The sequence below is a fragment of the Bidens hawaiensis genome, unplaced genomic scaffold (assembly GCF_021521415.1).
Source record: "Bidens hawaiensis isolate Kalapana, Puna unplaced genomic scaffold, B.hawaiensis_p1.1 tig00008970_1, whole genome shotgun sequence".
In the NCBI taxonomy this organism is placed as follows: domain Eukaryota; kingdom Viridiplantae; phylum Streptophyta; class Magnoliopsida; order Asterales; family Asteraceae; genus Bidens; species Bidens hawaiensis.
In genome coordinates, this window is record NW_027491655.1 from 232,380 (window position 1) to 243,075 (window position 10,696).

Sequence of the window (10,696 nt, forward strand, 5' to 3'; positions counted from 1 at the left end):
CAACCCCTGTCACTATTAGCCGCTGCCTACTCACCAACCTGTCGTAGCACGTGCATAGCCTGCAGTTGGTGGAAAAGAATAGTACACAGCCGGCCTGGTCACTATCAGCCGCTGCCTACCCACCAACTACCAGCATGGCATGTGCGTGGCACACAGTTGGCAGAACAGGAATACTATTCAGCCGGTTGTACCTTCTTGGAAACCTACCTTCGGCTATAAATACTCCAACACCTTGGAATGGTATGGACACATTACATTACCTTACATTACCTGATATCTCATTATCTTATCTTCTCTAGCAATCTCTTAATATACACTTATATTCAAGAGCAATCTAGTCTGATTCTCACGCCGGAGGGTGGTCACAAGGAGGTACCCCCCCCTTCTCAGTGACGAGCTCACGGTGTCTGTTTTGCAGGTCATCAGAAGAACCATCTTTGCCGGACCTAACCCCTCGTGGGAAACATCTATTTAACCCCCAGATTATCCGTAATCTGCCCGGGGTCAATTAGTGTTTCTTCATTAAGATAATTAAATATATTAGTATACCATAATGTATATTAATATTATAAATTTCAAATAAGACTAACAAATATTACATTTTATAGATATAAATTACCAAATTTATATGAAAAAGGCAACAAACATAAATAGTAAAATACACCTGTCACATCCTCAGAACAATGGGCGTTGTTGTGGTATAGGCAAGGCAAGGGTGAGGTGTTTCCCTTTGCCTCTAGAGAACACTGCTTCCGTCAATGCACTATTGCCGCTAGAGAACATTGCTTCCATCAATGCACTATCGTCCATTCATGTCAATAGCGGATTTAAAAGAAAATTTGGTGTAATTAGCATATTTAAAAGAAAATTTTAGGAAGTATCCTAAAAAAATGGACTATGGGTATGCTAAAATTTGTTAGGAAGGATAAGTTGAATAATGTAAATAGTAAATTCCTCAATTGAAGCCACTAGCGAGGCTTCCTTTAGGCCAATGAGGTTCGCCCCTCCTCTTTTTTGGTTAAATAGTATAAAATTACCCTTTTTCTTTCAAAAATTTAGAGCAATCCCCCCGTCCCCATTCCTCCCCTCCCCAACCACTACATTATCGTCCAAACTCTACCACTTGTTGAAGCATTGTTTAAACACTAAAAATGTGATATTATAATATACATGAGAATGACATAAGAAAGTTGAATTAGCAGATGACATAATTCAACAACCGATGCATTATTTGCTGAATCATCCAATTCACGCTCGCTTAAAAAAATACCACAGTATAAATAGAGAATAAAAGAAAATAGCTCGTCTTTTGATAATAAACCAATCCTTACAATCAAAGAGATTTCTAAAACAAGCAATGGTTTGAAAATTTAAACTACACTAACTTTTCTTTAAAATATATAAAGAAAAGAAATTTATACAATAGTATAAGAAACTCCTTCTAAGATAGTAGAAAAAACTTTCAACAAACACTCCATCTCAGGAAGGTAAAACGTTCGTACCTGCCTGAGTGGAGTGCATCTTAAAAGTGCTTTCCTGAACCTTAGGGAGTTCCTTGTGACCTTGGATAGATGTTTTCTTCTTTCTCTGTTTTATAGAAAAAGATTGTGTAGTTTGAATTCTCTATCTAGTGCTTACTCTTATCGCTTATTGAAGTTATGTTCAAAGATCCTGCTTATAAACCCCGTGGCATAATTAGCACACCATAGGTCACCCAGCTCATTCCTATTGCACTAGGTCTGGCTCCTCGGAATTTTCCCTTTAACGCCAACAATGGATAAGAACCGAACTGTCTCACAACGTTCTAAACCCAACTCACGCACCAGTTGAATCGGTAAACAACCAAACAACTGGGACCTTCTTCAACCACAATATGTGATGAGTCAATATCGAGGTGCCAAACAACTTCGTCAATAAGAGATCCAGGGTGTCTGGATAATAAAACAAATACGAAATTTTGCACTAAGTTTTCACTTTACCAAAAAAGTTGAGATGTGTCGTGGGATATCCATGCTTGTATGCTACATCCAAGCTAATTCGTGTGATATGGATACGAGTTGTGTACGCTTGCTCACTATAGTTCATGTGTGTTTATTCTTTTATTATTATTTTAAATACCAACCAATATACAACTTCTTCATCTCAATATACAAACCTAAAAGATTGAGGGATAGGGAGGGGTACACGAGATGACTATTTCTTAGCTTAGATAAAGCGAGACAAATGGCATGACACCAATGTTGAAGAGATAACTCCACTACTTACATTGTTTTGATCAACTTGCCACGTGTTTTGCGCAAATTCGAAAAATAGTTTTAATTAACTTTCCCGACACCTATAAATTTTCAAATCTTACATTAAATTGAATGAATAATTACACAGACAATCCATCTAGTCAAGTCATAATGACCCCTAGTTCTTACCTTTTCACAACTACACACATAGATTCTACTATCCACAAGCGGAAACACCAACAGTACCTAAAACGGATCTACGTTAACTTTTACCGGTAATCATATACAGAATGTCTATTTTACCCCCTAACTCAACCGGGCCTATATTCACACCGGGCCGTTAAAGCCCAAACAATTACAAACATTCAAAACATTTCACTTTCCCCAAACTCAAAAACCCCCAATCTTCAATACTCTGATTCATAATATTATAACCTTCAATTGCAGTGTTTGCTTGCTTAATTTCGGAGAAATATGAACGGTGAGGAGTTAACGGAGCAGGAAACGGCGTTATATGATCGTCAAATTAGGGTTTGGGGCGTTGACGCCCAAAGACGGTAGTTAATTAACTGTTTAATTGCAATTTGTTTAACCTAGGGTTTATGTATACATGATTAGCTAATTGCCGTTTGTTGATTTGTTTTAGGCTTAGCAAATCTCATGTGCTTGTTAGTGGACTCAAAGGCACTGCTGTAGAGGTTTATTATTATTATTATTATTATTATTATTATTATTTTCACTTATTTGTTCTGAAGTTTTGATAATTAGTTATTAAACTTGAATGCGTATAATTAGAGCTGGAATTGAACTGAATTGAATTGAATAAGGCGTTTACGGACGGTCGGATGCTTATGTTTGTGTTTGTTTATTAAGGATATGAACTTGTTCGGTTTATGCGGTGTTTTATTAGATTTGGCTTTATTTGAATGCGTATAATTAGGGCTGTAAACGAACCGAACTGAACAAGGCGTTGTTCGTGTTTGTTTTATTAAGTTTTTATCGGACAAGCCGACGGTTCACGGACACTTTTGTTTGTGCTTGTTTATTAAGGAAGTGAGCTTGTTCGGTTCACGAACACAAAGTATGTTTTGTTTGATTTGGCTAATCGAGAATGGTCAATGTCAAACCGTTCGTTTCGGCTACCAAGTCTGTGTTTGTGTTTGTGTTTGTGTTTTTTTTTGTTGCCAATCTGTTATGTTCTGTAATGTTGAGGTTATTTGAATGCATATACTTAGGGCTGCAGATCAACCAAACTGAACAAGGCCCTGGTCATGCTCGTTTGTTAAGCTTTTATTTGACAAGTGAACGGTTCACGATGAATGAAATTTCGTCTTTGTATTTGTTTTTTAAGGAAATGAACTTGGTAGTCGGTACTAACACAAATGAACTGAAACAATGTTTTATTTGATTTGGCTAACCGATAATTGTCAATGTCAAACCGGACCGGTTCCGTTCAGTTGTCAAGTTTGTGTTGGTGTTTCTTGTTAACAATGTTCAAAGGCAAATTTACATGCAAATGTTCTAATGCGAACCAAAAAAAATGTTGAGAACTGTGGTAATCGCATAATGCATTTGTATCTTCTGCGTTAAGTGTTATATAAAGGGCGGTTACATAACTGCCTACCCTCTATCTTTACTAAATTATTAACGCGTTAGGTATAAGTGCTTTAAGTGGTTCTCGCAGTTCTCAACATTTTTTTGGCTTTGAAAAAAATGCGTCATTGTATCTATATATATTCTTTGTATTTCATAATAATTTTGATCAAATCTATATGATAAGTTTAGAAAAGTTGTCAGTAAATATAAAAAACCTTTAATGAACAAACATTAACAAACGTAAACAAACACATTATTGAACGCTCACGAACGCAATTGATTGGACATGGCCTCTGTTCGTGTTCGTATGTTTAGTTAATTGAACAGAATTCCTTATTCATGTTTGCTCATTTATTGTACGAATGAACATAAATGAAATTTTCTGCCGAACAGTTCACGAACACAATTGAACGGACATGGTCACTGTTCGTGTTACTTCGTATAGTTAATTGAATGGAACTCCTTGTTCATGTTTGTTAAGTTATTAAACAAATGAACATAAGTGAACTTCCTGTCGAACAGTTCACGAACTGTTCACCAAACATTTGGTTTGTTTATAGCCCTACATATAATATGGTTTAAAATTGGTTCTGGAATTATGGATGCAGTTCTGCAAGAACATTGTTCTGGCAGGGGTAGGAAGTTTGACCTTGAATGATGGTAATCCAGTCACAGAAGAAGCATTAGCTGCTAACTTTCTGATTCCTTTTGATGAAAACATGGGTGGCGGAGGTTCTCTTGCAGGGCTTTGCTGTGATTCTTTGAAAGATTTTAACCCTATGGTTCATGTTTCTGTAGCAAAAGGTATGCTTAATGTTTGTTAATAGGAACATAATGATTATTTAGATTTATCAACTCTGAGCTTTTAACTCTAGTTATCTATGCAACTAGCTTCTATTATTGTAGTATAATTTTGAAATATATTAAGACATAATGTCATCATCATAGCTATTTGATCTATGCAGGTGATTTGTCAAGCTTTGATGTAGATTTCTTTGAAAAATTTGATGTGGTGGTCATCAGTTGCTGCTCACTTGCTGCCAAAGTATACTTGTCTTACATACTATTTTTCAATATTTTGTTTGAACCAATAGGTATGTTTACAGCATTCATAGGAGCTTCTTTCATAATTTACTCTCATGTTGCAGAAATCAGTGAATGAGAAATGTCGCAAGCTGTCAAAGCGAGTTGCATTTTATACTGTCGACTGTAGGGACTCGTGTGGTGAAATATTTGTTGATTTGCAGAAGTATGCATATGTCAAGGTGATATTTAATATTAGTTTATTCAATAAGTTATTATGATTTCTATTTTACAAGTTACATGAAAGATTTATTTTTCAAAATGCATGGCCTGTTATGTTAAACTATATGCTTTGCCTTATTGTGTGCAGAAAAAAGGTGACGAGACGGTTCAATGCCAATTGCAGTATCCATCATTTGAGGTATGGCTTGATTAATTACAACTCTAAACATGGTTTGCTAGGATCATACTTATGAGACGGTTCAATGCCAGTTGCAGTATCCATCATTTTTTTATAAATTTAAGTACATAGGATAAAAAAGATCATATATGTTATTTATTTCGTAGGAAGCAATTGCAATACCATGGAGGTCTCTTCCTAAACGAGTATCAAAGCTTTATTTTGCTATGCGAGGTACCATAAGTTCATTCTTTTTAACCACGATTATCTTAATTATTTTTTGCTTTAAGTAACTTAAACCGATCATAATTTGCAGTGGTAGAAAGGTTTGAAGAGGTGGAAAGACGTAAACCGGGAGAGACGTCCATTGAAGACCTGCCAAATGTCTTAAAGCTGAGAAACGAACTTTGCCTTGCACATGTATATACTTATACTAATCACTTTATATATTTCTTTAACCTTTAAACGAATAAATTAACCTCATTTGTCTTATACATTCCATGATATCATTGCAGTCGCTTAACGAATCTCAGATTCCAGACTCCCTCTTAGAAAGATTGGTTGTGTCAACAAAAGAATTCCCTCCCGTCTCTGCAATACTTGGTGGAATTCTCGGCCAGGTAAACTAATTATTTGAATTCCGATTACCGGATTATTATTTTTAACAAATCTGAATTGTTTTATTTTACATTGAATTTACAGGAAGTGATTAAAGCTATATCAGGCAAAGGCGACCCCTTGAAAAATTTCTTCTTTTTTGATTCAGTGGACGGGAAAGGTCTCATAGAGGACATATCCACCTCTTAATATTTGGGGACAATTCAGGTAAGTCAGTTGATGATAACTTAGTCAAAACTAGTAATGGAGTTTGATAGATTTGAGGATTGTTCTAACTTTATCTATTTGCATTTTTTCATGAATGAAATCGAATCTAGATATTGTTTTGTAACATAACTCTTGATCTTAAACCTGGTTATAAATAATACATATTTAGGGAAACCGAAAACACAATAAAACAGTTTCTGAAGAAACATTATTCCAACAATAATCGACCCATAGTTTATTTCTTTTTGGATACAACAGCATCTGTTTTCTTGACATCAGTTGACGGGTTGAGCTCGTTCCAAGCATCGATCCAAGTAACCATCTCACCCGCAAGCTTCTCAAAATAAGGATCAACGGGTCCGAGTTTTTTCTTCACAAGCTTTGATAGCTCAGCATAGCATTTCTGTGGAGTCACACAATCTTTAGGTAGAACCACTGATTGGAAAAATGGGATAATATCTTCTTGCCAGTAGATACCCTTGTACTCTTTCTTCAAGTTAACAAATGGGTTGCTAGCTTTGCTATGCCATATGTATGGCAGCCCGGTTTTCACCCCGAGTCCCAAGTGGTCACATATCACCATAGCACACCAACCGGCCCACATGTCGTCGTAGCGGCCAATGGGCTGACCGTCTTTCATGAGCCTAAAGTACATTGCTGGTCCAATCAGTTCCCTGTGGAACGCGAGGTTCATTCCACACATAGGGAACAAAGTTCCTTTTGGGATTGTCAAAACCGCATCCACATACCTATACTAACCATCATCATTATCATCAATATGAGTTTTCTGTGATTAGTTAGTATAATTATAATAATTGTAAGTTTATAACGGACTTGGAGTTACGTTCTAGGGGTTTGACTAGCTGAGTAGGTGCATCATAATCAGGGATGTTGAGCCAAAGGCCATGAGAGATGGCGGTGGTGACGCCTTCTCTTAAGCTGAAGGGGTACCCTCTCACGAAATCTGCACCTTCTCGGAATGGGTCGTACAGTGTGTTGAAGAAGTAGGGTGTTGCTGGTGTTAGTAGGTTCTGAATGTGCTGAGCCAATGCATTTATCTGTTGTCCTGATGGGTCCTTGGCCACCTTCATCCCAACATTTTATTTACATATTTTATGCACAAATATTGATATTATTACAATCTTGATTCACTGGCTTACGCCCTGTTCTTGAGTTTTTTTTTAGGATGAAAAGGAAAGGAGTAGGAGGAGTTAGGAGGGATTAAATTAATGTATTTTCTCAATAAGTTATCCTCCCAAAAATGGGATGATTACTAAGGATAACTATTTTTTAACATAGTTATCATTTCCTTTCCTTTAATTTCCTTCCAACTCAAGAACACACCTAATTAAAAAATTTCTCCTTCCTTTCCCTTCCCTTTCTTATCCTTCCCTCTCCTTTCCTTTCTTTCCTTGGTTAAAAACTCAAGAACAAGGCGTTAGTTTATGGATCAAGAGTTGTAAGTTTATTTTGTAAGTATAGAGTCGTCGGCCTTGTAGGAGGTGACTTTCTAACATAGTTTTCACGGTTTGGTTTTAGAGGTTTTTAGGTCAAAATATGAGCCAAGCTGTTAGTGATGGTTTTCTATCGGACAACTGAAACCAAAGTGTTGAAAATTTAGACCGGACCAAACCAGACATAACCGTTACTAATGGTTTTACTTCGATTTGGTTTCACGGTTGAGCTTGTTTGGTCTCTATATAATAAAAATGAATAGAATACGATCAAGATAAATAACCGATGTTTAATTCGTTAAAATTTAAAAGACAACACTATGGATTGTATTGTTATGAAAAGTCTATTAAACCAAACAACTTGAAATAGTTGAATAAGATAAAACATAAAAACTTATATAGCCCAAAATTTTAACGAACTATTTGGGTTTTTTTACTGGTTTTAAATGTAAAATGTAAACTAAACAACTATTAAAACAGATCAAACACAATTTTTATGAATCATACTGTGAAACCAAATCAATGATCGACTGAAAAGCAACCTATTTAAAATTATATGAACATGTGTGGGATGACGAAGATATTTGAGACTTACAAAGCAGTCATCGTCAATGGTGAAGATGTACTTCTTCTTCGAGACAAGGAAACCAAAACAGCGACAAGCAGAGTCCTTGAACGAAATGCAACTTGACTTAGAACCTAAGATTCTTATCAATATCATTACGGTTGTAGAGCTCGTAATCAAACCCTTCGGGTACTTTGATAGTTTTGGTAGGATCTCCATCTTGCACAATGATCAAATGGTAAGGCTGGAAGAATGATCTCCACTGCTCTAGAAAATCAAGGTTCCTGATCGTAGGGATCACGATATCAAGTTCATTAGCCAATGGAGGAGTCACGGTCGACGCCGGCACAGACATAGCAATGATTCCAAATTTCCAATGGATTAAAAACTGAGGAGTTGATGGAATGAGAAGGTGGTTACAATTACTTATACATATACAAGGGGATGAACTATGAAGCAAAGTGGTCACATGGGATGATTGATAATGTGATTTATTAACTTAACATTAGAAAATGTACTAGTAATGATTAAAAAAAGGTAACCTTTTAGTAAAATAGAAAAAAGTGTTCCTAGTTTTGGAGTTCTTTTTGTAAAAAGAATGTTACATAAACGTGTAGTTGTTTAGGGATGACGAACACGCAAGTAAAGACTCACAACGATTCGACAAGTAGAGGATCACATAGATATAGCTATAAACGTGTACCTGTTGTTTTAAATGTGATTTTAAAATGAGTTTTTAATAGTCTATTTTTTGCTGCATATAATTGTTTCTTATGTATGGTTGTAAAAATCCCGTCTATACGTTGATTAATCGTTATTTGGTCAAAACTGAAAAGTATATAAATGAAATTTGGTATACATATAAATGAAAAGTTACATATAAATTTTAATCTGATTAATCACTATTAATCGCTAGTCCCTACTCTATGTCCCACAACCCGACTAGCGTATAGCGAGTTCTAGAACACTGTTTTCATGTACTATGCATAAATGTTTGTGTAGCTTTCATAATTTTTATTTAAAATCGGTTATGTATTAAAGGTTTATTATGCAAGTAACACATAATAAGAGGACTTAAAAGTTAATTAACTTTTCTTGGTTGGTTCATTGTGCAAGTAATAAAAGGAGTTAAAGTTAATTGCCTTTGCTTGGTAACATGGTGCAAAATTAATAATAACATGGTGCATGTGACCAATAAAGCAGGCTTTTTATAACTCTAATCTTGTTTTGCATCGTTAAGTTAGGCATTCACCCCTTTTTATTCGTACTCAAGATAATTGCTTGAAAAGACGTGGTAAAATCTACTTTAGAAAACGTATTTAGAAGGAAAAAGGACATGAAACACGTTTTTCATATATGTAGTTTGTTAGATCGTTAAACTTTAAATCATGTTTTTTCATACTATTTTCCTTTTATGGTATAAAGATTTAGAGTTTAGGGTGACCTAAACATGAAAATAAGAGTTATTTGTTACGTATTTAACAATTCTATATAGCATTGTTAAAGTAACTGAATTATTTTCTGGATTTTTGTTTAATATCATTATCATAATTTATTGTAACACAAATTATTTAACAATTGAACAAAAAAAAACATAAAACAAAAACAAACAATTCGATGGATTAAACCAACTTTTATCGATCAAATCGCTTTCCGATGTAATCCCTAAACTGTTTTCTCTACCAGTTGAATCCCGATTATTAACAAGTCAATTAGAAAAGATTAAGGATAAATCCTCAAAGCATTAATAACCATATTGGTCATATTTGTTTTACAACCAAAAAATATCAGCAACTTTAGAGGCGCACAAACCGGGTATTTTCAGGAATCAGAATCATAGTGTCGTAGACCATCACTATCTAAATGACCCAATAGTGGCCCACAAAAAGTTTGCATTTTCTTGCATTGACGGCCCAATTAGTTTACAAGAAATTTGGACCAACTATAGTCTATAGGCGTTTGTTACTCTACTCATAGTGAGAGCCTCGGAGGTGCACAAAAGATCCGGTACCGGGTCCGGAACTGGTTCCTACTAGTACCTGATCCGCGGGTACGACTTTGTATTGGGTTTCTCCCCATACCTGTACCCTGATTCGGATCCGCCGGAACTGGTTCCACATTTACCCGGTCAAAACCCGACCCTACCGAAACCCCCGGTCAAATACCCGACTATACCCGAAAATGGTTCCTACCTGGTTTCGGTTCCTAAAATTACACGGTTCACCTCTTTATAGTCTCATACATTCGTACTTGCCAGATTAAAAATTACGCGGTTATGCTCAATCAATGGTCTAGTTTTTGTGGGGACTAAAAATATCAGTATATAATTTTTGAACGGCTACACACATCTACAGATCTACTCCTAAACTACTCCAGGTGTAAATCTACTCAAATGCCAAGTTTTAAACCCTAGTCTTCATTCTAAATACAAATGCTGTTACTAGTTACCACCCATCCAAAGCGGAATAAAAATATTACGTTGGTTAAATAGATGTATGTTAAAATATAACCAATTTAACTAAACCACTTAGTGCACATATAAGTTTGTGTGAATCATTTTCGTTGTTGAATACTTGCATACCAAAGTGCTTATAATTAC

At 35.5% G+C, this 10,696-nt stretch overlaps 1 protein-coding gene and 1 pseudogene across 1 annotated transcript; one reads left to right on the forward strand and one right to left on the reverse strand.

Annotated features, from left to right (window-relative positions):
• Window positions 1-2,584: 2,584 nt before the first annotated feature.
• Window positions 2,585-6,221, forward strand: LOC143530699 (SUMO-activating enzyme subunit 1B-1-like). Its single transcript, XM_077026165.1, has 10 exons — window positions 2,585-2,791; window positions 2,881-2,932; window positions 4,439-4,634; window positions 4,796-4,875; window positions 4,979-5,095; window positions 5,224-5,274; window positions 5,421-5,487; window positions 5,570-5,673; window positions 5,769-5,873; window positions 5,956-6,221. The coding sequence occupies exons 1-10, from the start codon at window positions 2,709-2,711 to the stop codon at window positions 6,058-6,060; spliced, it is 960 nt and encodes a 319-aa protein (XP_076882280.1). The 5' UTR covers window positions 2,585-2,708; the 3' UTR covers window positions 6,061-6,221.
• Window positions 6,222-6,313: 92 nt separating this feature from the next.
• LOC143530682 (UDP-arabinopyranose mutase 1-like) lies at window positions 6,314-8,452 on the reverse strand (annotated as a pseudogene).
• Between the last annotated feature and the right edge of the window lie 2,244 nt (window positions 8,453-10,696).